At 42.6% G+C, this 26,909-nt stretch overlaps 1 protein-coding gene and 7 non-coding genes across 8 annotated transcripts; 4 read left to right on the top strand and 4 right to left on the bottom strand.

Annotated features, from left to right (window-relative positions):
• Window positions 1-1,175: 1,175 nt before the first annotated feature.
• trnap-agg (transfer RNA proline (anticodon AGG)) lies at window positions 1,176-1,247 on the bottom strand. Its single transcript has one exon. It is a non-coding gene; the product is annotated as a tRNA-Pro (tRNA).
• A 5,536-nt stretch (window positions 1,248-6,783) lies between these two features.
• trnan-guu (transfer RNA asparagine (anticodon GUU)) lies at window positions 6,784-6,855 on the bottom strand. Its single transcript has one exon. It is a non-coding gene; the product is annotated as a tRNA-Asn (tRNA).
• A 1,175-nt stretch (window positions 6,856-8,030) lies between these two features.
• Window positions 8,031-8,102, top strand: trnap-cgg (transfer RNA proline (anticodon CGG)). Its single transcript has one exon. It is a non-coding gene; the product is annotated as a tRNA-Pro (tRNA).
• A 1,208-nt stretch (window positions 8,103-9,310) lies between these two features.
• Window positions 9,311-9,382, bottom strand: trnap-agg (transfer RNA proline (anticodon AGG)). The gene has a single exon. It is a non-coding gene; the product is annotated as a tRNA-Pro (tRNA).
• A 2,706-nt stretch (window positions 9,383-12,088) lies between these two features.
• LOC133493211 (alpha-2-HS-glycoprotein-like) lies at window positions 12,089-14,603 on the top strand. The gene is made up of 7 exons (XM_061806293.1): window positions 12,089-12,341; window positions 13,245-13,355; window positions 13,413-13,518; window positions 13,815-13,984; window positions 14,054-14,170; window positions 14,272-14,352; window positions 14,424-14,603. Exons 1-7 carry the CDS (start codon window positions 12,138-12,140, stop codon window positions 14,562-14,564), a joined length of 930 nt encoding a protein of 309 aa, XP_061662277.1. The 5' UTR covers window positions 12,089-12,137; the 3' UTR covers window positions 14,565-14,603.
• A 2,691-nt stretch (window positions 14,604-17,294) lies between these two features.
• trnaw-cca (transfer RNA tryptophan (anticodon CCA)) lies at window positions 17,295-17,366 on the top strand. The gene has a single exon. It is a non-coding gene; the product is annotated as a tRNA-Trp (tRNA).
• Window positions 17,367-19,346: 1,980 nt separating this feature from the next.
• Window positions 19,347-19,419, top strand: trnar-ucg (transfer RNA arginine (anticodon UCG)). Its single transcript has one exon. It is a non-coding gene; the product is annotated as a tRNA-Arg (tRNA).
• Window positions 19,420-19,971: 552 nt separating this feature from the next.
• Window positions 19,972-20,043, bottom strand: trnah-gug (transfer RNA histidin (anticodon GUG)). Its single transcript has one exon. It is a non-coding gene; the product is annotated as a tRNA-His (tRNA).
• Window positions 20,044-26,909: the final 6,866 nt, after the last annotated feature.

Here is a 26,909-nt window from a genome sequence, read left to right as displayed (position 1 = left end):
TGAACTGGTTGCCAGCCAATCACAGGGGATATTGAGACAAAAAGCCACACTCACAATCACACCTAGGGGGAATTTAGAGTGTCCAATTCATGTTGCATTTTTTTTTTTTTTGGGATGTGAGAAGAAAAGCCACGCAAGCACAGGGAGAACATGCAAACTCCACACAGGGAGCTTCGGGATTGAACACGGGACCTCAGAACTGTGAGGCCAGCGCTCCACCTGACCCACTGTACGACCCATACCAATTCTAGAAACATCAATATTTGAATCAGAGTGAGCACAGACCTGGGTAAATGTTTTCACATGAAACTGAACTTTTGTGTACCTGTGTGTGTGTGTGTGTGTGTGTGTGTGTGTGTGTGTGTGTGTGTGTGTGTGTGTGTGTGTGTGTGTGTGTGTGTGAGCCACACACTCCCTATCGTGTTGATCAGGACAATATGGAGGAGAGAATCTGATCACGAACTGAGCAGAGAAAATGTTTCTCTCCAGTGTGTCTTCTCTTGCGCCATTTAGTTATCCAGGTAAAAGAGTTCCCACAAAGATAATTTCCATCGCTTGTTGTGAGTGTGACGTGTGAGTTTAGTTTTTCATCATCTCTTCATTAGTGGTGAGAGTACGACATCATCATTTTTAATGGGGAAACTGTCTTTGATATTCGGTACAAGCAAATTGAGTCAAATTCACTGTTTTAACAAGCGTCATTTATTAAAGATCACAAATACACTACTACTCCATCATTTGCTTATTTGATGTTGACGTCACTAAACTATTGTACAAAATACATAGTTTTCAAAGTATGGGTCCATATTTGAATAACTTTTTTTTCAAGAAATTTTCTGGAAATTAAAAGAAAAATACACCTTGCTTGAGTTTCCAAATGGGTTTGTTCAAGTTGGCATATCATACATTGCTGTCATCTGTCATTGCACCACATGAACAACAGCTCGTACCCAAAAATTATGTCAATCACTTATTTAATATGTGGAAAAATCTGTTAACATGTGTGTAAAGCTAAAGTTAAAAAAAAAAAAAGTATAACTGATAGTTTTTTTTTCTTCTCAGCACACCGTCACAATTGACCACCAGTGCCTTGTGATTGACTGGAAAGTATTAACCTTTTTGACACATAGTATATCATGTGACAATTTGAAATTCTCAAGGAACATGTCTTATCAGGGCTCGTCCGGGATTTGAACCCGGGACCTCTCGCACCCTAAGCGAGAATCATACCCCTAGACCAACGAGCCACAAAAGTTCACACTTGACACTCATTTTAGAAGCATTCTACAAGACCAGGAGGAGGCAACCCACATTTCTTAATCTTTTCAGCGCCGCTCTCGTGGCTTGCTCGAGCTTTTTCAAAGATGAATGAAATTGGAAAAAGATGGGGGAGGAAGATAATTTTTTTATTTTAATATGGTTTCTGTGAAAGGTGAAATATTAAACAAAACTATTATACTTCATTCCCAACCTGATGGTGGCGGTTGAGGTCTGCAGGATGGGACTTGAGATGTGAGGTGGGGGCCCTAAGAGGTGAGGTGAGCACCCAGACTTTCTCGAGTGCAAGAGGACCAAGAAAGAGAGAAAGAAAACATGAAACTCGGCATGTGGGTAGATGTTTGCCAAGGCTTTTCATCAATTATTATTTTTTTTATCTTAACACTAATTGCCTGACAATGTTTTTGGTGATTTCAACTTTTTACATCGACCCAAATTAATGGGCCTGGACCAATGGTTTAGCTGGACTGTCACCATGGGGAAAACAACAGTAGGCTCAAGACCCCACCCAAACTCACTGCTGTTGTGTCCATGAGCAAGACACAGATACACTGAATTCCTCCCCGGTTGTTTCAGTTGCCCCCTGCTCCAGTGTGTTCCACTAACAAGTGTGTGTGTTTACTGTGATGAGTAAAATGCAGACAACAAATGTTGTGTACATGGTTGCAGGTTCATGAAAATGAAGATGATTCTTCTATTTCCTCATGAAGACCTGATGACTTCTTCCTCCTGGAGGTGTTGGTGGTGACTCTCTTTTCTCCATCCATTCATTTTCTTTGCCGTTTATCCTCACGAGGGTCACGGGGAGTGCTGGAGCCGATTCCAGCTGTCAACAGGCAGGAGGCAGGGTACACCCTGAACTGGTTGCCAGCGAATCGCAGGGCACATAAAGACAAACAGTCGCACTCACAGTCACACCTAGGGGCAATTTAGAGTGTCCCAATTAATGTTGCATGTTTTTGAGATGTGGGAGCAAACCGGAGTGCCCAAAGGGAACCCACGCAGGCGTGGGGAGAACATGCAAATTCCACACAGGCGGGGCAGGGATCGAACCCGGGTCCTCAGAACTGTGAGGCCAACACTTTACCAGCTGAATCACCGTGCCGAAATGAGACATCACAATTTATAATTATACTCACTATAAGGGATTGAATATGCTTATTTACTTGTATTCAGAGTATCAACTTTAAATTTGTTTGCTCATAAATTGTATATTACTCGATGACAAGGCGCCGTCAACAACCAACTATGCAACCGTGAACAAGCGGATTCTACTTCAATTCTACAAGCTTAAAACAGGAAGTTAATGTGATCTAACAGTCGCAATTCATTTTAATCCTATTTAACTTGAATCACGAATGAGTTTTTTTTCCACACACGCTGCCTTTTGGTTCATAGGTTTGAGATTGATACTGCGAGAGAACCAGGTCTAATGTTCATTTTAGTCTATGCTGTAGGATCAGAGTCCATAATTGAGACACCATTTAAACAATGCAAACTTTGCCCCAGACCCCAAAAGGAATCCAAATGGATTGGAACTGGGAAGTCATGCTCAGCTCCAGTCGCTCCACTTCCTGTTGGTACGCAGACTCTGTCTGGACCGTCTCGAATGAGGCAGATGACTGTGGTGACTCAGGGTTCTTTCCTACTGGATGAAAGAACACGATTGATGGCAGTTTACTGTTTATTCAACTTGGCTTTCTGAATCTCGACTTGGTCAACTCAACATTTCTTATTCAAGGATTACCGTGAAGAGTAATTCACTTGTACCTCAAAATAAAATGAAAATCTTGCTTTATGATTGGAAATGCCATTTTGTTCCCGCATCCCTCAAAAAGTTTCTACACTCTTATTTTGAAGGGTATACCGTGGAGCTCAGCATTTTGGAATAAAAAGTAACTTCATTCCACTTTTTTTTTCAATGGATGGAACCAAATGCGATGAAATTTTCACGGTTTCCTTGACTCAGTGATAAGGTTGGTTGTGATTCATTCATATTGCTTAAAAGATGGCGGCACGGTGGAGCACCTGTAAAGCGTTGACCTCACAGTTCCGAGGTCCCGGGTTCAATCTTGGACCCGCCTGTGTGGAGTTTCCAAGTTCTCCCCTTGCCTGTGTGGGTTTTTCCGGGCACTCCGGTTTCCTCCCACATCCCAAAAACATGCAACATTAATTGGACGCTAAATTCCCCTTAGCTGTGATTGGGAGTGTGGCTCTTTGTCTCTATGTGCCCTGTGATTGGCTGGCAACCAGTTCAGGGTGTACCCTGCCTCCTGCCCGATAACAGCTGGGATGGACTCCAGCACTCCCGTGACCCTCGTGAGGACAAGTGGCAAAGAAAAGGGATGGATGGATGTTCATATTTTCCTCCAAAAACGTAGACAGTATATACAGTATAAGGTGTCCAAAAAAATGTATTCACACTTTAAATAATTGTAAACCTGACGTCTATTATAATTCAAATCATTTTTAACATGTAAAAGAATTTACAAATATCATTATTCAAAGTGTGTATACATTTTTTGGGACATCTGTATTTTTAAAACTGATATTCCAGTTAATGTTTTCTTTCCGAAAGTGCTCAGCTGAGGTGAATGAAGGTGATTGATGAAATGACAACCACCACTAAATAGGACACAGGTGTTGTGCATTTGTCCTCCACTGTGATTGGTCCTCAGATCTCCTCAGTCTGGGTAAAGTCCGGATGGGTCTTGTGCAATGTGTGCTGTTTTCAGTTCTTCATTCTCATCATGACAACTAACTTGTTTGGAGTTGTGCTGTGGTGCGCTGCAGCGCTTTCCGGTCTACTTGCGGCGCCATCTTGGCCAGCAGTCACCTGTGACAAGGAAAACGTGACGGTGGCTGTGACCTCTGGTTTCCTTCCATTCCATGAAAACATCAATGGTAGATTGATTGAAGAGTCATCATCATCATCATCTACACTTCTACCCATTTTAAGTCGTCACTGATTTATTAATAAAAGATTAAAACACTTCAACCGGGAATGAAAGGAGTGTGTAGATGAAGTGTGCAGTGCTGTACATGAATGGCTTTAATGCTGAAACTGGAAATTAATGATTATCTAGAAAATATTCATCTGAGTTCCTTAAACGCTGAAACAGAAATGGACACAATTTTCAAATGATCCTACTTTGTTCCCTGCCTGACGATGGCAGTTGGGGGTCTGCAGGATGGGACTTGAGATGTGAGGTGGGGGGGCTGAGAGGTGAGGTCTGCAGCCAGACTCTCTCAAGTGCAAGAGGACCAGGAAACCGAGGGAAAGGAAAGGAAAAGCAAACTGAGTGTCCAGGCAGCTTTTTGCCACTAATATTTTATGTTTTTGTTTTTGTTTTTAATGCACTTCCGTTGAGTTCGGTCTGGATTTGAGTCACCAAATTAGCCGGGAACGGTTTCAAACATCGACATAATTCTCCTATCACCACTTTAAAGGTTAAAGGTTGATATATTGTGCATCCAAGAGAGCAACTTGAATGGGAGTAAGCCTCGAAGTTTAGGTGCAGTGTTTAAATTATTTTATCATGGAGGTGATGGGAAGAGGAGGTACGCACTGGAAAGGAGAGGAATGAAGATTAGCTGAAGTAAAACTGAACATATGAGCGTAAATGAGAGGAGCGGAGGAAAAAGAGGATAGCGAAGGTGGACGACTTCAAATACTTGGGGTCAACAATACAGAGCAATGGTTCTGTTTTTCGCTTGAACTTAAACTTGTTTCTTCTGAATGAGAATGAAATGATTTTTTTCTGAAATTGTTTCATGTATTTTTTTTGCAAACATGGTAGTTTCCAGTGCAGCATTTTTCTCATTTGTCTCGTCCTCCCTTCCTTGTTTGCTTTCTTGCTTCCTTCTTTCCTTCCCTTCCTTGTTCCTGTGTTTTCCCTCCTTCCTTCCAACCCTTTTCCCACCATTTTATCCTTGTTTTTCTTCCTCAATTCATTCTTTGCTTCCTTCCTTATTTCTTCCCTTCCTTCCTTCCTTCTCTCTTCGTCATTTCCTGTTCCCTTCCTTCCTCATTTTGTTGTGTGTTCCCTCCTTCTTTTCTTCCATCCAATAACAGCTTTCTTACGAGCAAGCAACAAAACACTGCCTGTTTCCACCCAGTTTCGAACCGTGGACCTTTGCATGTGACTTAAACATGATAACCTCTGCACTATGGAAACAACTGGGATGAGCCCTGAACCCACTGACTCATGTTATATCTCGGTGTCCACTTTCACGCTGTCATAAAAACACCTGACTTTTGTTTATGTCACCATATTGCCAGTCAAACAAAGCATTGTTCAATGCTAAGTCCGTTGAGACGAAACAAAAATACGTCTTATAGCACGACACCCAGAGTTTGTCCGAGACTGTTAAACATTTAGAAGGTGATAATAAATGAAGATACATGGAAACGTTAGAGACACTTGGCATAGAGTATCCATATATAATGCTGAAGTCGATGTTTTTGCCAATAAAACAGGTTAATCCACAGAATTATCAATCTTGATCATCACTTGACGAAACAAGTTGAAGAATTTGCCTGTCACGACCCCGAGACAAACTTGCCCCGTACCAATGAAATCACCGCATCCTCACAAGTAGACAATCTGACTTGGCATTCCCTATACAGGTCAGTCCTGGATCGTTAAGCATTCTCACTGCAGCCAACAGCTTTATACGTCCAACTTTCATGGCAGTTTCCACAAAGCTGTGATCACGTCGTGGTTAGTTCTCTGCTTTGTTGCCACGCAATCCTTCTTCAATTCTGGGTCACAACAGGAATAAAGCCCCTCAGTCGCCTTTTTCGATGCTGTTATTTGGCAGGTGTGGTACAGTGAAAATTGTATACATGGGTTTGCAGAAGGTGCACTTTCGTGTAGGGCTAGTGGCGCAATGAATAACGCGTCTGACTAAGAATCTGAAGATTCTAGGTTCAACTCCTGGCTAGCTCGGTTGTGTATTTTGCATGTGGTATCAAAGCCCCTTCAGAATGATGTTTTTGGTATGTTCACCTGAAATGTCTTCTTTGAAGGTTAGGTCACAAATATATATATTTTTTCTTGATACCTCGAGAACTCCTTTATCAACCACATCTGCCTTTTGAAAGTAATTATATAGCAGAGATGCATCAATTGAATCATGAAATATGTCTTTATGCAGCAAACGACCTCACACAGGTGCATCTGATTCAGGATTATACATGGAGTGGAGGTGGACTTTTAAAGGCGGCCTAACAGGTCTTTGAGAGTCAGAATTCTAGCTGATAGACAGGTGTTCAAATACTTATTTGCCTGTATCACACAAATAAATCACATACGGACGTTGAATTTTTTACATTGGATTTCAGTGTTAAAAAAATTCAATGCCAGAAATTTGAATTCGTACTGTGATGGCAATTAATTACTTCCATAATTGTCTTTCGGTCATTTATTTTTGTAATTCTTAAGGGATTCATGCAAATATCAACCATAAGGACTAAAAAAATTAGCTTCACAGATTCATCCATGCCATGACCCGGATTCGAACCGGGGTTGCTGCGGCAACAACACAGAGTACTAACCACTATACGATCACGGCTGTTGAAAGCTGCCAAGGTTGTCTTTCTAAATCTGTCTCCATGGCAACAAGGATGAAACCCTGCAGGATGCTTAGCCAGCACCAATGAAACTGAAATGTTTTATCTGCATTATCATAATCAAGTGAATCATCTCAACATTTTACTGCGTTCCTAAAAATATTCATTAATATTTGATCCAGAATACCATTCCAACCGCTTTTGGATAGTGATGAAAAGCAACATTCATGTCACTCCCCACATTATCACATTGTTTTATTTCATAAATAAACATTGAAACTCTAATTGATGAACAATTAGAGTCGTGAGTATATTTTTCAATTAAATATTAACACTACAATAACTGTCTTATAACTGCAATAATGTTCGTGACAAAATTTGAAAAAGTATGGAAATTCAGACAAAAATGTATAAATTGGGTGAATTTAGAGTGTCCAATTAATGTTGCATGTTTTTGGAATATGGGAGGAAACTGGAGTGCCAGGACAGAAAAACCTACACATGCACGGGAAGAACATGCAAACTCCACAAAGGCAAGGCAGGGATCAAACCCTGGTCGTCAGACAGCACACAGCTGTGTATTACATGCCAACATTTGAACAATAGAGGATCCTACAAGCTGCGATTGGCTGGCAAACGGTTCAGCATGTACCCTGCCTCCTGCCTGACAATCGCTGAGAGAGGCTCCAGCACTCATGCGCCCTTCGTGAGGATAACCATCTCAGCTAATAGACACCCAGGCCCTCAATAACCCCAAGTGACCTCAATGCCTCCTGCTGGTGCTAATAATAACAACAATAATCAAAATAAACAAAAAGATTAACACTTATACCGAGGTTGAGGTGGACGGGCCTGAGAGGACCAGAAAACAGAAAGAAAGAAGAAAAGCAAACTGAGAATGCAAGCAGCTGTTTGTCAGGGCTTTTCATCAATGGTTTTGTTTTCTTATCTTAAAACTAATTGTGTCAAAGTTGTTTTGATTTCAGCTTTATGCACTGACTAAAATTGATGGCCGTGGGCCAATGGTTTCGTCCGCTGTCACCATGGCAATACCAAGAACCTCAGGGGAAGGAGTGACAAAGAGTGTTGTGGTTTCACGGTGATTGCCGGAGATGAAGAGTGGGATCGGCAGTGTTTGGTGGGTTACAGAGGAGATGACCCGGCTCTACACTCGCAGGGTTCGTTGGTCTAGAGGTATGATTCTCGCTTCGGGTGTGAGAGGTCCCGGGTTCGACTCCCGGACGAGCCCTTCTAAGCCTTCTGTAGTGGCTCAGTTTGCTGTAATATTTTACCTTGCTGTCTTTGTCAAGGTGGCCTGTGGAGAAACTCAACGGTTCATTCTTGTTTTGGGTGGCAGCCAAGTGATCATTTTAGTTATGTGGTTATGTGCTTCATTGTTGTTAATGAGTTATGAAGTATGAATGCTCTTCTGTGTTGCTTGTTGTTCTTGGGGAACACTTCACAAGGAGAGCAGGACTGAAAGAGGTCCCGGGGTTGAAATTCCCGACAAGCTCTCTTTGGAAATGTCAACAGCCAGGAATCCTTTGCCATTATCACACAGTGGCCAGTATGACAAGTGAGCATCTTTTGAATTTCTGTGGGCCTTGTTCTTTCGGTATGCTTCTCGAATACCTGTGACCTTGAGAAGTCCAGTTTTCAAGTCCCAGAAAACCCCTTTTTCCCAAATTTTCATTCGCTGACAAGGGTTCTGTCAGCTTCACCTTTTTGCAGTGAGAAACATAAAATCTCTGAAGTCCTTCCACACGTCAGCCATGGCTTCACAGCACCGTGTCACTGCACTCATTTACAGCAACAGAGATTCTATTGAAGATAATATTCCCACTTTGTTTTTAAAAGATCGGAACAACGAGTCAACTAACTCTCTTTTATGTGTGATGTGATGAACCCGAAAATGATGGTGGTGGCCTTCACTGTTCAACTATATTGTGTGAAAAGTGATTGTTGTGCGGCCAATTGGGATTTTAGTTGGCTCACTTTCCTCATTCTCAGCTTGCTTTTCGGCGGAATGTCAGCGTCGTATTTTCCATAAACAATTCGAAGATGCCGTTCCACAATTCACTACACTTGCAGATGAGGCAAACGCACTTCAACAATGACATCGTGAAAAAGAAATCCGCCTAACATTCCGTATGAAAGTGATACATTTTTGTCTTCTTGACGACAGCATCCATACTCATGTTTGAGAAGATTTCTTAAGCGAGGGCTGAAAATAGGGCGGGACTCGCTGACAGCGTGTTTTCCTGTGCTGTTGTTGTTTGCACATGCGTGGTGAGCTAAAGTTAAAAAAAAAAAAAGGTGCAACTGATGTTTTTTTTTTTCTCGGCAGGCCGTCGCAATTGACCACAACTGCCTTGTGATTGACTGGAAAGTATCAACCTTTTTGACACATAGTATATCATGTGACAATTTGAAATTCTCAAGGAAAATCTCCTATTGGGGCTCGTCCGGGATTTGAACCCGGGACCTCTCGCACCCTAAGCGAAAATCATACCCCTAGTCCAACGAGCCACAAAAGTTCACACTAGACACTCATTTCAGAAGACCAGGAGGAGGCAACCCACATTTCTTGATCTTTTTTAGCGCTGCTCTCGTGGCTTGCTCGAGCTTTTTCAAAAATGGATGAAATTGGAATAAGATGGGGGAGGAAGATAATTTTTTTATTTTAATATGGTTTCTGTGAAAGGTGAAATATTAAACAAAACTATTATACTTCATTCCCTACCTGACGGTGGCGGTTGAGGTCTGCAGGATGGGACTTGAGATGTGAGGTGGGGGCCCGAAGAGGTGAGGTTTGTAGCCAGACTCTCTCAAGTGCAAGAGAACCAAGAAAGAGAGAAAGAAAACATGAAACTGTAAATTTTTGCCAAGGCTTTTCATCAATGATTTTTTTTCTTTTATCCTAACACTAATTGCCTGATAATGTTTTTGGTGTTTTCAACTTTTTACATCAACCCAAATTAATGGGCCTGGACCAATGGTTTAGCTGGACTGTCACCATGGGGAAAACAACAGTAGGCTGAAGACCCCACCCAAACTCACTGCTGTTGTGTCCATGAGCAAGACACAGTTACCCTGAATTGCTCCACGGTTGTTTCACTTGCCCCCTGCTCCAGTGTGTTCCACTAACAAAGTGTGTGTGTTCACTGTGATGAGTAAAATGCAGACAACAACTGTTGTGTACATGGTTGCAGGTTCATGAAAATGAAGATGATTCTTCTATTTCCTCATGAAGACCTGATGACTTCTTCCTCCTGGAGGTGTTGGTGGTGACTCTCTTTTCTCCATCCATTCATTTTCTTTGCCGTTTATCCTCACGAGGGTCACGGGGAGTGCTGGAGCCGATTCCAGCTGTCAATAGGCAGGAGGCAGGGTACACCCTGAACTGGTTGCAAGAATCGCAGGGCACATAAGGACAAACAGTCGCACTCACAGTCACACTTAGGGGCAATTTAGAGTGTCCCAATTAATGTTGCATGTTTTTGAGATGTGGGAGCAAACCGGAGTGCCCAAAGGGAACCCACGCAGGCGCGGGGAGAACGTGCAAATTCCACACAGGCGAGGCTGGGATCGAACCCGGGTCCTCAGAACTGTGAGGCCAACACTTTACCAGCCTAATCACCATGCCGAAATGAGACATCACAATTTATAATTATGCCCACCATAAGGGATTGAATTTGCTTATTTACTTGTATTCAGAGTATCAACTTTAAATTGGTTTGCTCATAAATTGTACATTACTCGATGACAAGGCGCCGTCAACAACCAACTATGCAACCGTGAACAAGCGGATTCTACTTCAATTCTACAAGCTTAAAACAGGAAGTTAATGTGATCTAACAGTCGCAATTCATTTTAATCCTATTTAACTTGAATCACGAATGAGTTTTTTTCCCACACACGCTGCCTTTTGGTTCATAGGTTTGCGATTGACACTGTTAGAGAACCAAGTCTAATGTTCATTTTAGTCTACGCTGTAGGATCAGAGTCCATAATTGAGACACCATTTAAACAATGCAAACGTTGCCCCAGACCCCAAAAGGAATCCAAATGGACTAGAACTGGGAAGTCATGCTCAGCTCCAGTCGCTCCACTTCCTGTTGATATGCAGACTCCGTCTGGACCGTCTTGGATGAGGCAGATGACTGTGGTGGGTCAGGGTTCTTTCCTACTTGATGAAAGAACACGATTGACGGCAGTTTACTGTTTATTCAACTTGGCTTTCTGATTCTCGACTTGGTCAACTCACCATTTTTTATTCAAGGATTACCGTGAAGAGTAATTCACTTGTACCTCAAAACAAAATGAAAATCTTCTTGCTTTATGATTGGAAATGCCATTTTGTTCCCGCCTCCCTCAAAAAGTTTCTACACTCTTATTTTGAAGGGTATACCCTCGAGCTCAGCATTTTGGCATGAAAAGTAACTTCATGCCACTTTTTTTTCAATGGATGGAACAAAATGCGATAAAATCTTCATGGTTTCCTTGACTCAGTGATAAGGTTGGTTGTGATTCACACATATTGCTTCAAAGATGGCGGCACGGTGGAGCAGCTGTAAAGTGTTGACCTCACAGTTCTGAGGTCCCAGGTTCAATCTTGGACCTGCCCGTGCGGAGTTTCCATGTTCTCCCCTTGCCTCTGTGGGTTTTTTTTTTTCCGGGCATTCCGGTTTCCTCCCACATCCCCAAAACATGCAACATTAATTGGATGCTAAATTCCCCTTAGCTGTGATTGGGAGTGTGGCTCTTTGTCTCTATGTGCCCTGTGATTGGCTGGCAACCAGTTCATAGCATTCCCTGCCTCCTGCCCGATAACAGCTGGGATGGACTCCAGCACTCCCGTGACCCTCGTGAGGACAAGTGGCAAAGAAAAGGGATGGATGGATGTTCATATTTTCCTCCAAAAACGTAGACAGTATATACAGTGTCCCAAAAAATGTATTCACACTTTAGACAATTGTAAACTTGCTGTTTAATATAATTCAAATCATTTTTAACATGTAAAATAATTGACAAATATCATTATTCGAAGTGTGTATACATTTTTTGGGACATCCTGTATTTTTAAAACTGATGCTCCAGTTCATGTTTTCTTTCCGAAAGTGCTCAGCTGAGGTGAATGAAGGTGATTGCTTGAAATGACAACCAACACTAAATAGGACACAGGTGTTGTGCATTTGTCTTCCACTGTGATTGGTCCTCAGTCTGGTTAAAGTCCGGATGGGTCTTGTGCAATGTGTGCTGTTTTCAGTTCTTCATTCTCGTCATGACAACTAACTTGTTTGCAGTTCTGCTGTGGTGCGCCGCAGCGCTTTCCGGTCTACTTGCGGCGCCATCTTGGCCGGCAGTCACCTGTGACAAGGAAAACGTGACGTCGGCTGCGACTTTTGGTGTCCGACACATCAATGGAAAGCACGAGCATGGATTCCGGTTCAAGCTGCAGGAGGTCCAGAGCAGCAAATATCAACAGGTTGGCATTTTTCAAGTTTTCGTGCTAGTTAATAGTTGTCACCCTCCTCCTTTTAAAAAAAAAAAAAAAAGAGAAATAAATTTAAAAAAAATTAGAAACTCGTGATGCTGATGAGGACTCCTCCTGCAGGCTTTGAATTACTTCAGCAATTTTGTTCAGAAATGTTTCCTTTCTTGATTCTTCATATGCTATCACCTGGTGGCCAAATGGATAATGTCCTTCACGTGTGATGCATTGAATTATGACCTCTGCCAATTTGTTCCTCAAATCTTGTGTAACTCACCCCCCACACCTAAGGAAATTACACTTTCTATATTTACAGTGATTGTGGAACTTGGAAGACTGCACTAAAGATGCATGGGAGAGAATGGGGAAATTTTATGGATTTTTTTTTTTTTTTTTTTCAGTGTTTTTGGTACAACCACCTTGGCCTAAGAAAATTTCTCATGGTATTTAAAAAGTGAAATCGAGCCTGTGACCGGTGAATCACGCTCCAATTCTGTCACGGGGTGCAGCCGGGAAAGCGGGGCGTCAGATGTAATTTCTGGCCCCTCCCCAAATGAATCAAGTATTGATGTGCTCTTTGCATAAAGGCCTCCTCCATTAGTCGACAAGTCTTGAAGGGCTGGAACAGCTCAGCATCACTCGTCGCCAAATCATGATGGTTCCATTCAACGTAGTGTGGATTTCCCTCCCACCCTCACTGTACTGTGGCATTCCCAGTTTGAAGAGTTCGATCAAACGTTTTTATAAACATTTGTTCGAAGGTAACCGACAGTGTGTAGGATCATTTGGCCCAACCAGAAAGCGCCCCCCCCCCCCCCCCCAAGGGTTGACTCATGAGGTGGAGATGTTTGTGGTACACCAAATTTGATTTCAGATCATGTCTGTTCCTCCATGCAGGTATCAGGAGGTTGCCACATAGATGTGAATGTGAAGCTCGTGCAGACCAAATGTCACTTCACCAACCCCAAACCTGATGACCAATGCGAGCTGTGGCGACGGGATGAACGGGTACATTTTAGTTCTCTTCTGAAAGATTACTGCTGCTCATGTCGGTGACATGCTAAGTGTACCATTGTTGTTGTTTCGGGTGCAGTTGCCACCTGCAGCATTGAATTCTGGGTGATGTGGGGTGTGGCCAAAGTCACCAGACATGAATGCACAACCAGACCAGGTCAGTTTCTTTGCCTTTTTCGAGGGGGGGGTTAATCAGTGTAGTGTTCCTGGTTTTAAATGAATTGATTAAATTTTCAACGTGGGAGGTAGGTTTGGGATAAATTTAACATTAAAAAAAAAAAAAGCTAGTTTAGCTTCTGATGTTGCAGCTTTCACTTTGGAGCGATACTGGGGACACATTTAGAGCAAAATATTTTGAAGTTCCTTTTGTTACAAATGTGCCTTTTTTTTCTCTCTCTCCTTTTTTAAAGATCCATACTTTTAACTTTCTGGTATCATGCCACCTGTGTGCAGAACTTACCAATGAGGAGTTGGAGACTGTTTGTCTGTATTGCCCCAAGTTGTTGCCGCTGGATGACCCGACAGCGGTGAAGGCTGTGCACGACTCTGTGGTCAAGTTCAACCGGGAGAATCAACACCAGAACTACTTCACCCTGATGGAAGTGGCTCATGTGACAATGGGGGTAATACTCATTTATTTCTCCCCCAGTTTTTGCTTACTCAGTCACATGATTTAACTCTTCCCGTCTCAGTCTATTCCATCCATTGGCACGGTTACCTTGCTGAAGTTTGCCCTGGTTGAGACCACGTGTCCCAGAGGCGCCAGGAATACTTTTGTGCCCTGCACCCCTCGCTGTCCGGACAGAGCTGTGAGTTGACTTTCCTGCTAATGGCTAGTCCTAGATTAACCCCTCTAAACATAAAATGGCTCTGGATCCACGTGATTCTTAATGTGACTTCTATTTTCAAGAATCACGCCTTTTGTCAAACCTCTTACTACAACTTGCACAGTCAAGTGGGAAAACTTGAGTGTGAATTCTATCCCCCAAAAGTAAGTCTGCTTATGTGCTACTTTTTACGTGTACACAAAGCAGCTCGTTCAACTTTTTTTGTTCTCCACAGAATCCAGGCCCCTACCCGACTGACGTGCCAGAACCTGTATGCAGGCTGTTCCACCAAAGTCCAGAAGCTTGTGTGTGCAAAGCACGGCTGAACAACCTGGATCATGCGATCCACCACATTTGTCCGTTCCTGCTTAAGTGATATTCCTTGAACTATTTTAATAAAAACAAATGTGCCTGACTTGCTGTGTTGTGCATGGTAAGTGGCTGGGTCCAAGTTTAAACGGTGTCCAAATTCTGTACTGGCACCATAGACTTAAATGAACACATGATCTGTTACTCAAACGGTATTAAAATCAAACTTGAGTTCAAAGGCAGTGTGTATGTTACATGTAGCGTTTACTTGGAGCAGCTGGTACAACTGTTAGAGCATGTGCCTCACAGTTCCAAGGACCAGGCTTCTAAATCCCTGACAAACCTTGAGCCACTGCCAAATTAGCACTTTAGATTCATTTTTGTAGCATAGCTGTATCTTATTTTGAAGGCTTATTTAAACTTTACTTGGGCGACCAGTTAAGAGTGCTCGGGCTGCGGTGACCAACAGAGGGAAATTTTTCTGACATATTGCAGCTGTCATGGAGTGTTTTAATAAGTTGAACTGTGTAGGTATAATTAGAAATTTGGAATGGTTGGTTCTTTTTCCATTTATTGTTTTATTTCCTATTGTAATATTCACTACATCAATTCAAACTACGTAACCATACCCCCACCTTCCTGGTCCATGGGAAAACATGTCAAGCATGGACTGGTCTGCAGTAATTTAAATGAATTGAGTGTTTGAAAAGGTTGGGGACCACTGTTCTAAAACATTGTCCAGTACTGTTTCAACTTTTCTAAAACTCATTTTGATCAATAAAAATAAATCAGCAGAAAAATAGTCCACAAAAATAAGTCTGTGACACTATATTTAACATGTATACAAATTCTGCAACATCTTGGACTGTTAAGATTTAAAAAAAAAATTCTCTTTAATCAACTGTTCTAGTATACTAATTCTTAATTTTCTCTTCTTTGATTTGTCACTCTCTACAACTGAAGGATTCCCTGTAGCAGTATTTGTAGTGATACTGTGTTATTTGGTACAGTAGCCTTTGTTTGCAATTACAGAGGTCAAACATTTTCTGTAGTTCACAGAGTTTGCACACACTGCAGGAGGGATTTTGGCCCACTCCTCCACACAGATGTTCTCTCGATCAGACAGGTTCCAGGGCTGTCACTAAGAAACATGGAGTTTCAGTTCCCTCCAAAGGTTTTCTCTAGGGTTTAGGTTTGGAGACTGGCAAGGCCACGCCAGAGCTTTGATATGTTGTTTCACAGCAGGGATGTTGTTCTTGGGATGCAACTCATCGTTTGTCTTCCTCCAAACACGATTTGTGGAATTACGGTGAAAAAGTTCCATTTTGGTCTCATCTGACCACAAAAGTTTCTCCCATGAGTCCTCTGTATCATCCAAATGGTCATTGGCAAACTTAAGACTGGCCTTGACATGTGCTGGTTTAGGGAGGAACCTTCCGTGTCATGCATGACTTCAAACCTTGACGTCTTAGTGTATTCCCAACAGTCACCTTGGAAACGGTGGTCCCAGCTCATTTCAGGTCATTGACCAAGTCCTGTTGTGTAGTCCTGGGCTGATTCCTCACTTTTCTAAGGACCATTGAGACCCCATGAGGTGATATCTTGCATGGGGCTCCACTCCGATTGAGCTTTAGCGTCTTCCATTTTCTAATGATCGCTCCAACAGTGGAAGTTTTTTCACCAAGCTGCTTGGCAATTTCTCTGCAGCCGTGGGGAGTTGTACAATTTTGTCTCTGGTGTCTTTGGACAGCTCTTTGGTCTTGGCCATGTTACAAGTTTGAGTCTTACTGATTGTATGGGGTGGACAGGTGTCTTGATGCCGCTAACGACCTCACCCAGGTGCATCTGATTCAGGATACTACATGGAGATGGACTTTTAAAGGCAGACTAAGAGGGTCCGAATTCTAGCTGATAGACAGGTGTTCAAATCCTTATTTGCAGCTATATCACACAAATAAATTGTTAAAAAAAATCATACATTGTGATTTCTGGGTTGTCCCGTATGCAGGTATTAAGTACAGCAAGCAGTGATCAAACGAGCCAATGGGTGCACGAGGAATTGCACGATATGCATTTTTGATGGATGTGTAAGAATGATCTCAGGTGTTATTTGCCCTTGTTGGACATTTAACGTACTGCTTATATTTAGGGAGTTTGTGGTTAAGTTTAGATGGGTTAAAATCTACTCGGATAATGAGCAGCAAATCTGGGTGGTTTTTTTCTCAATCTTGTTTATCTGCTTGAAGAGTTTTAGCGGTGCTGCTAGTGATGCTAGCTTGAAGCGGAACGTAAACACCGACTAAGATGAAATAAATCACGTGGTGAATAAACCGGCTTACAGTACAAAACCAGCAACTCTAAAAGCAGGCTGCAGTGTGTGCTGAGCTGTGCAGCGTCCATGCACCATTTCTCGTTGATATCAAAGCACATTCTACCGTCTTTCGTTTTCCGTGTTAGCTCAGCAACACGGTCCACACAATGGAGATTGAAGACAGGGAGCGTAATGGCGGCATCAGACACTCGTCCACTAAGCCAAGTCTCCATGAAGAACAGAGCTGCAGAAGGTCCATAGTTTTGTTCAGAGACTGCATGAATTCACGGTTTTGATCATCTCGGGCAAAAAAAAAACCCTCCTCTCAAAAATGCGAGAAAATTGCCCACTCCTGAGTTATTAGACAAATACTGTGCAAGCTTTGTTGACACTAATTCACCAGTCGGGCATGTCAGTGACTTGCATTGGTTGCCAAATATATACCCTAGTTTTGAGTTTACACCTCTACAGAAATTTCACTTCCTTGGCTCTGTGGCGCAACGGTAGTGCATCTGACTCCAGATCAGAATGTTATGTGTTCAAATCACATTAGGGTCATTTCTTTGGCATTCTAATGGATATCAAAGGTTCTGCTTTAAATTCACATTCTCGACCACAGGAAAGGACATATCATTGGATTGGAGCTGACTGGTCGAGCATTTGACTGAATTCTGCTTTTGTCAGGAATGTTTCATTTGTTACTGTGGTCTAAACTTGAAGTTATTGGGTGAAAATCAAAATGTCGACTTGTTCCAAGTTTGTCCTCATTCAAAATTTTACCGTTGTTTTTTGTATTTGTGAAGTAACTGTTGAAAATAGCTGAGAAGCGTTGCTCACTCTTCACCACTTTGAGTGTGTTTACTATGGTCACAACTGACATAATTTTGCCTCTCAGTAATGTTCGTACATAACAGAAACGACCCCATCGTTAACTAAGAAACTTGAGGGTCCGACTGCACCACAGAGGTGACTTTTCAATCGCTTTGTCCAGGGACCAAGAACAGTGGAAGGGTCCTAAAGCAGACCTACGGGAGTGTCAGAAGTAAAACATTATTCACAATCGGGAATTAAACTAAAATGATCTAATGCAGAGGGTAGGCACAGATCCTTTGATCCTAACAGTTCTCAATCATACACATTTCACAGATGGAACAAATTATGAATATTGAATTGTCTACAGAACTGATAGGTCAAAGTACCACATGGGGGTGTAGCACAGTGGTACAGCATTTGACTCCAGATTGAGAGGTCTCCAGTTCAACACTGGATACCCCCTTCCCATTATTTTGTTCAGAGACTGCATGAATTTAGGGTTTTGATCATCTCATGAGCAAAAAAGGCAAGTTTTTTTAATATTCTTTTCATCTGTTGCAGTGTAAATCATATATTTGGTTTTGTGATATATTTCCTCTTGTTTGTGAGATACCTGAGTGAAAGCTTTTTGAGAGAAATTGTGAAGAGAAATCTGTGAATCTGTCTCTCTTATAAAATAGAGAGAAGATTAAACCAGATGAAAAACTCCATGGAGCCATAAAGAGCTGTTGGCTTACTCCTGGTCTTGTGTCATGATTCTAAAAATGGTGTCAACAATCAAGGTTTGTGGCTCGTTGGTCTCGGGGTATGATTCTTGCTCTCTCGCTGAGGTTCTCGCTCGGAGTGAGCAGGTTGGATACGATGGCTCATTGAGGGACAGGCAAAGTTGGATGTTTTGGAGACCAGGTGAGAGAGAGAGAGCAGATTTTGATGGTTTGGACGTGTTCAGAGGCGTGAGAGTGAGTATGTTGCTAGAAGGATGCTGAGGATGGAGCTGGCAGGCAAAAGAGCGAGAGGAAGACCAACGAAAAGGTTGATGGATGTTGTCAGGGAAGACATGAAGGCATTTGGGGTTAGAGACATGAGATGGGCTTAAATGGACAACGATGACACGTGGCGACCCGAACAGGACAAGCCGAAAGAAAAAAAAGACGAAGAAGATTTTGTTTTTGTGTCTCAACACTAATTCCTCTAGAGTGTTGTCTTGATTTCTGTTTTTCGCTTGAACTTAAATTTCCAAAGAAACTCAGACCTGAACACTTGTTTCTTCTGAAAGAGAATGAAATGATTTTTTTCTGAAATAGTTTCATGTATTTTGTTTTGCAAACAACATGGTATTTTCCAGTGCAGCAGTTATCTCGTTTGTCTCGTCCTCCCTTCCTTCCTCCAATCCTTGTTTGCTTTCTTGGTTCCTTCTTTCCTTCCCTTCCTTGTTCCAGTGTTTACCCTCCTTCTTTCCAACCCTTTTCCCATCATTTTATCTTTGTTTTTCTTCCTCAATTCATTCTTTGCTTCCTTCCTTATTTCTTTCCTTCTTTCTGTTTTTCCCCTCTTCTGTGATCGCGTCGTGGTTCGTTCTCTGCTTTGTTGCCACGCAATCCTTCTTCAATTCCGGGTCTCAGCAGGAATAAAGCCCCTCAGTCGCCTTTTTCGATGATGTTATTTGGTGGGTGTGGGACAGTGAAAATTGTATACATGGGTTTGCAGAAGGTGCATTTTTGTGTAGGGCTAGTGGCGCAATGGATAACGCGTCTGACTTCGGATCAGAAGATTCTAGGTTCAACTCCTGGCTAGCTTGGTTGTGTATTTTGCATGTGGTATCAAAGCCCGTTCAGAATGATGTTTTTGGTATGTTCACCTGAAATCTCTTCTTTGAAGGTTAGATCACAAATAGATATATTTTTTCTTGATATCTCGAGAACTCCTTTATCAACCACATCTGCCTTTTTAAATAATTATATAGCAGAGATGCATCAATTGAATCATGAAATATGTCTTTATGCAGCAAACGACCTCACACAGGTGCATCTGATTCAGGATAATACATGGAGTGGAGGTGGACTTTTCAAGGCAGCCTAACAGGTCTTTGAGAGTCAGAATTCTAGATGATAGACAGGTGTTCAAATATTTATTTGCTTGTATCACACAAATAAATCACATATGGATGTTGAATTTTTTACAATGGATTTCAGTGTTAAAAAAATTCAATGCCAGAAATTTGAATTCGTACTGTGATGGCAATTAATTACTTCCATAATTGTCTTTAGTTCATTTATTTTTGTAATTCTTAAGGGATTCATGCAAATATCAACCATAAGGACTAAAAAAATTAGCTTCACAGATTCATCCCTGCCATGACCCGGATTCGAACCGGGGTTGCTGCGGCCACAACACAGAGTACTAACCACTATACGATCACGGCTGTTGAAAACTGGCAAGGTTGTCTTTCTAAATCTGTCACCATGGCAACAAGGCTGAAACCCTGCAGGATGCTCAGCCAGCACCAGTGAAACTGAAATGTTTTATCTGCATTATCATAATCAAGTGAATAATCTCAACATTTTACTGCATTCCTAAAAATATTCATTAATATTTGATCCAGAATACCATCCCAACCGCTTTTGGATAGTGATGAAAAGCAACATTCATGTCACTCCCCACATTATCACATTGTTTTATTTCATAAATAAACATTGAAACTGTAATTGATGAACAATTAGAGTCATGAGTATATTTTTATATTAAATATTAACACTACAATAACTGTCTTGTAACTGCAATAATGTTCGTGACAAAATTTGAAAAAGTATGGAAATTCAGACAAATATGTATAAATTGGGTGAATTTAGAGTGTCCAATTAATGTTGCATGTTTTTGGAATGTGGGAGGAAACTGGAGTGCCAGGAAAGAAAAACCTACACATGCACGGGAAGAACATGCAAACTCCACAAAGGCAAGGCAGGGATCAAACCATGGTCGTCAGACAGCACACAGCTGTGTATTACATGCCAACATTTGAACAATAGAGGATCCTACAAGCTGCGATTGGCTGGCAAACGGTTCAGCATGTACCCTGCCTCCTGCCTGACAATCGCTGAGAGAGGCTCCAGCAGTCATGCGCCCTTCGTGAGGATAACCATCTCAGCTAATAGACACCCAGGCCCTCAATAACCCCAAGTGACCTCAATGCCTCCTGCTGGTGCTGATAATAACAACAATAATCATTATAAACAAAAAGATTAACACTTGTCCCGAGGTTGAGGTGGACGGGCCTGAGAGGACCAGAAAACAGAGAGAAAGAAGAAAAGCAAACTGAGAATGCAAGCAACTGTTTGTCAGGGCTTTTCATCAAAGGTTAACAAAACCTTACTTATCTTAAAACTAATTGTGTGAAAGTTGTTTTGATTTCAGCTTTATGCACTGACTAAAATTGATGGCCGTGGGCCAATGGTTTCGTCCGCTGTCACCATGGCAATACCAAGAACCTCAGGGGAAGGAGTGACAAAGAGTGATGGGGTTTCACAGTGATTCCCGGAGATGAAGAGCGGGATCGGCAGTGTTTGGTGGGTGACAGAGGAGATGACCTGGCCGTTCAGGGCCGTGAAGTTTTACAGAGATGGGAGTGGCTGGGGGCACCCATTCACCCATGTTGTTCGTTGTTCTAGAGGTATGATTCTTTCTTCAGGTGCGAGAGGTCCCGGGTTCAACTCCCGGACGAACCCTGCTAAGCTGTCCGTTGTGGCTCAGTATGCTATAATGTTTTACCTTGCTCTCTTTCTCAAGGTGGCCTGTGTTGAAACTCAAGGGTTCATTCTTGTTTAGGGTGGCAGCCAAGTGATCATTGAGTTATGTGGTAATGTACTTCATTGTTGTTGATGAGTTATGAAGTCATTTCCTCTTCTGTGTTGCTTGTTGTTCTTGGGGAACATTTCTCGAGGGGAGCAGGACTGAAAGAGATCCCAGGGTTGAAATTCACAACAAGCTCTCTTTGGAAATGTCAACAGCCAGGAATCCTTTGCCGTCGGCCACAGTGGCCTGTATGACAAGTGATCATCTTTTTCATTTCTGTGGGCCTTGTTCTTTCGGCATGTTTCTCGATTACCTGTGACCTTGAGAAGTCCAGTTTTCAAGTCCCAGAAAAACCCTTTTGCCCAAATTTTCATTCGCTGACAAGGGTTCTGTCAGCTTCACCTTTTTGCAGTGAGAAACATAAAATCTCTGAAGTCCTTCCACACGTCAGCCATGGCTTCACAGCACCGTGTCACTGCACTCATTTACAGCAACAGAGATTCTATTGAAGATAATATTCCCACCTTATGTTTAAAAGATCGGAACAACGAGCCAACTAACTCTCTTTTATGTGTGATGTGATGAACCCGGAAATGATGGTGGCGGCCTTCGCTGTTCAACTATATTGTGTGAAAAGTGACTGCTGTGTGGCCAATTGGGGTTTTAGTTCGTTCACTTTCCTCATTCTCAGCTTGCTTTTCGGCGGAATGTCAGTGTCGTATTTTCCATAAACAATTCGAAGATGCCGTTCCACAATTCACTTCACTGACAGATGAGGCAAATGCACTTCAACAATGACATCGTGAAAAAGAAGTCCGCCTCACATTCCGTAGGAAAGTCATCCGCTTTTGCATTCTTTACGGCAGCATCAATACTCATGTTTGAGAAGATTTCTTAAGCGAGGGCTGAAAATAGGGCGGGACTCGCTGACAGCGTGTTTTTGCACATGCGCGGTGAGCTAAAGTTAAAAAAAAAGTACAGCAGATGTTTTTTTTCTCAGCACGCCAATGCAATCAACCACAACCGCCTTGTGATTGACTGGAAAGCTTCAACCTTTTCGTCACATAGTATGCGACAATTGTCAAGGAAAACCTCTTGTAGGGGCTTGTCTGGGATTTGAACCTGGGACCTCTCGCACCCTAAGCGAGAATCATACCCCTAGACCAACGAGCCACAAAAGTTAATACTTGACACTCATTTTTGAAGCATTGTACAAGACCAGGAAATAGGAACACGAGCATATTCACACCATTTTCTTGAACGAATAGCCATAGAATTCTCAACACTGTTCCTCTCTTGGGTTTCACGACCACTTGATAGTGCCATGAAGCAAATAAATCAGCATGAAGCTTTGAACCATGTGGAAATTAATATTGCTGCAAGGCTTCATTTGGCAATCATGACAAGTCAGACATGTTATTCATTGCACTGTTAGCCTCACGATGGCTTCATGCCCTACCCAAGCCCATGATAAGGATTGTCACTGTCCCATGAAAATTTAACCCCGAAGGACTATAAAAGTTAAGTCCAGGGACTTGGTTCTGCTGTGATTCAGAGTTGAACCAGGGTTGCTGCAGCCACAACGCAGAGGACGAACCACTATACGATCACACAGGTACAGGACCAACATGCAAACTCCGCACAAGTGGGGATGGGATTGAACCCAGGTTTTCAGAACTGTGAGTCCAACGCTCTGCAGCCGCACCACCGGAAAGTCCTTGCTCGCACCCAGTTTTGAAACAAGTACCAAACACACATCAGCTGTATTAATCAATGGAAATGTCCACTCTCCTTAAGATTTACAACATGAGCAAATAATAATAATAATAATACATCTCCTTGACAAGCAAGGGGGAAAAAAAGCTCATTTCCACCCAGTCTCGAACCGGGGACCTTTCACATGTGAGGCAAACGTGATAACCACTACACTATGGAACCTACTGCACTGTTGAAAGATGATCGAGAAAGTCTGGCTGCAGATCTCACCTCTCAGCACCCCCACCTCACATCTCAAGTCCCATCCTCCAGACCCAACCGCCACCGTCGGGCAGGGAAGGAAGTACAATAATTTGAAATTTGTGTCCGTTTCTGTTTCAGCATTGAAGGAACTTAGTTGAATATTTTTAAAATAATCTTCAATTTCCGGTTTCAGCATTAAATCCATTTGTGTACAGCACTGGACACTTCATTTACAATTTTCATTTCCGGTTGAAGTGTTTCAATCTATAATTTATAAATCAGTGAATATTTAAATATGATGATGATGATGATGATGATGACTTCACTCGATCTACCATTGATGTTTTCATGGCATGGAAGGAAACCGGATTGGCCGGAGAAAAAATTCGCTCACAGAACATGCCAACTATTTTTCGTCTGTGGTTCTCAGCCAGTCACCCCGTGAGAACATACAGTTGGCTTCCGTTGTCCAGGATCAAGATCCTAAGGGTCTCCTCTTTAGTATAGCGGACAGTATCTACGCCTGTCATGTGGGAGAGTCGGGTTCGATTCATCAATGGATATTAAATAATGCTGCCTTGTTGCTTTTCTTTGTGGAAAGCACGTTGAGCAATTTTGTTTCCAAGCAGGAACGTCACACGGATTAAGTGAATATAACGACTTGTCCTACTTTGAACCTCGGTCCCAAGAACTGTGATGCCAACAGTCCAACAAGTTTCACCATCATGCTGTCCGAGAATGTTCAGTGTTTCACGATTTGTTTTGCACACCTGCCCGCTTCGAACTGCACCTGAACCCATCGGCAATGGGAGCTAACAAGGTGGTTTGGTGGTTCTGCCGACAGACATCACACGAGCAACAGTTGCAGTCTACAGTAGTTGTGATATTTGTCACAGATGCTCGACGTCCTGTATGGAAACAAAGCTGCTCTGCTTGCTTTCATAAGAGCCGCATGAAAAGCTGAAATTAACTTTCTTTAACTCCCCGTCAGGGAATCGAACCCCGGTCTTCCGCGTGACAGGCGGAGATACTGTCCACTATACTAATGAGGAGACTCTTATGCTCGGTTCCTGGTAAGAGAAGCTTTTCTAATACATGAAAATATCCTAGCTGATTACATAAGACAGCCCCTTCTCAGCTGGTCACTGACGGTGTAGTGGTGCACACATCAACCTTTCATGTAAGTGGTGTGAGCTCAATTCCCGCTCAGTGGTGGTGTTGCAATGTTCCCTGCAACTCTCTGGCAACCAGCCCACAGTCCAATATGACTTTTGCCCAATTTTAGCTGGGGCATGCTCCAGTACTCCTGTGACCCTTGTGAGGATAAGCAGTTTGGTTTGATGGTCCTCTCGAGTGGGTGGCTATTGCTGAATATATTTCTGCCGCAGAGGTTCATGAGTAATACACATGTTGGCGGAGGGACGATCGGGCTTAACTGGGACCGAATGTTGTGAATCCTCAACGTGGGATGCTGCTGATATGTTATTGACTGACGAAAATATACACAACATAAAGGTGGAGTGTCTTTGGAGCAGCAGAAAGCAGGCAGTGGGAAAGACTGTGAGGACTCCATCCAGTGATAGTTAAATCATTTCCATCTATTGTGGTCTTGTAATTTGAAGCCAGGGAATACCAAGAACCTCAGGGGAAGGAGTGACAAACAGTGATATGGTTTCGTGGTGATTGCCGGAGATGAAGAGTGGGATCGGCAGTGTTTGATGGGTAACAGAGGAGATAACCGTGAACCTTTGCGGGATGGTAGCGGATGGAGGCACACAGTGATGCATATGGCTCGTTGGTCTGGAGGTGTGATTCTCGCTTTGGCGAGGAACAATTTCACCTGTGTAGAACTGGAGTTGTTATATACGCTTGATACGTGTGAGGTCCTTGTTTGAAAACAAACCTGCTCGAGTCCCACGAAAAACGAAGGACAACACCATCGCCCCGTCGGGGAATCTAACCCCGGTCTTCCGTGTGACAGGTGGAGATACTGTCCACTATACTAACGAGGAGACTCTTGTACTGATTTCCCAGGAAGAAGTGGTCTTCGGCTGAGTTTTGTTCGTTTTTTTTTGTCATCAAGGAACTGTTGTACATGAGGTGCTTGTCATATTCGACATGTTGACTCAAACGCCACCATAATAAAATATTGTTTGAAAATATTCTGTGCGCGCAACTGTTTCCAAAGTTGTGGTAATCAGAAAAATGAATGTGGTAGAAAACTGTGGTAGGTCACAATATTCTTGTGGAACTTGTGAGAGGTCCACTGGGTCGACAGCAGGTGGAGCGTCTTTGGAGGCTCAAACAGCAGAAACCAGGCAGTGGCAGCGACAGCGAGGACTCCATCTAGTGATAGTTCAATGGGTTCAGTCTACTGTGGTCTTGTAATTTGAAGCCAGGGATTACCAAGAACCACAGGCATCTCAGAGGAAGGGTTGAGAAAGGAAGATCTGGTTTCAGGGTGATTGCCGGAGATTAGGAGTGTGATCGGCACTGTTTGGTGGATGGCAGGTGTCCCAACCATGCAGGGCTGCAAAACTTTACGGCAGTGGTGACGCATGTGGCTTGTTCGTCTGGAGGTATGGTTCTTGATTTGGGTGTGAGAGGTCCTCGGTTCAACTCCTGGAGGAACACAGCTATTCCATCTGTAGTGCCACATTATGAATTCTGCTTACAAGTGGTTCAAGGTGGCCCTTGTAGCAAGCAAAGGGGTCATTGAACATTTTTGTGTTGGTTGAAGGCAAATGATTATTGTTTTGGGTGCCAGCCAAATGATTAATGAGACGTGTGATTATCTCCTTCATTTAAAACACCCTTGTTGCCCTTGTGACAAGGAATGAAGTCATGTGCTCTTCTTTGTGGGTTCTTTGTACTTTGGTTATATTTCTCAAGGAGAACAGGACTCCATGGGGTCCCGGGAATGAAATCTCCGATAAGATCTCTTTGGAAATTTCACCAGCCAGTTTGAAAAGTGATCACGTTTTTCAATTCTGTGCGCCTTGTTCTTGCAGTATGGTTCTTCATTAATTGTGGCTGTGAAAAGTGCAGTTTTCAAGTTCTAGAAAAAAATTCGGGGGTCTCGTTACGATGTCGCAGTTCGAGGGGCATGTGAGACCCTGAAGAAACAAAAATGAGAGAGCACTTTGTTAGGTTTATCACCCAACTTACTGGAATAATTGCACAAATAACGGACAAGTCTTTCTTCTTTCTTCTGATCAGGACGTGAGAGAAAGGCCAGTTACAGACTCCAAACACGTTCTGAACCAGCCTCTCACGTACTCTTTTTTAATTAGAAAACACACAAGGTCAAAAGGAAGGGGGAGCAGATGAAATGAACAAAGGTACAGTTTTGGTGATGATGTAGCACATTCTTTGGTTATGATGGAGTTTTCCTTGGCCACTTCTAGGAAAATACTGTTGCATCTGTGTGTAGGAGCTGGCTTTGTTGCAAGTCAATAATAAATATATTTACGAATACTCGAAAACACCTGTATTTTGTTCATGTCGTAACACAAGAACATTCGCACCATTTCCTGGTCC

This window comes from Syngnathoides biaculeatus, chromosome 20 (assembly GCF_019802595.1).
Source record: "Syngnathoides biaculeatus isolate LvHL_M chromosome 20, ASM1980259v1, whole genome shotgun sequence".
Classification (NCBI taxonomy): Eukaryota; Metazoa; Chordata; class Actinopteri; order Syngnathiformes; family Syngnathidae; genus Syngnathoides; species Syngnathoides biaculeatus.
Note: the sequence above shows the minus strand (reverse complement) of the source record. Positions and strands in the feature narration are given on the sequence as shown.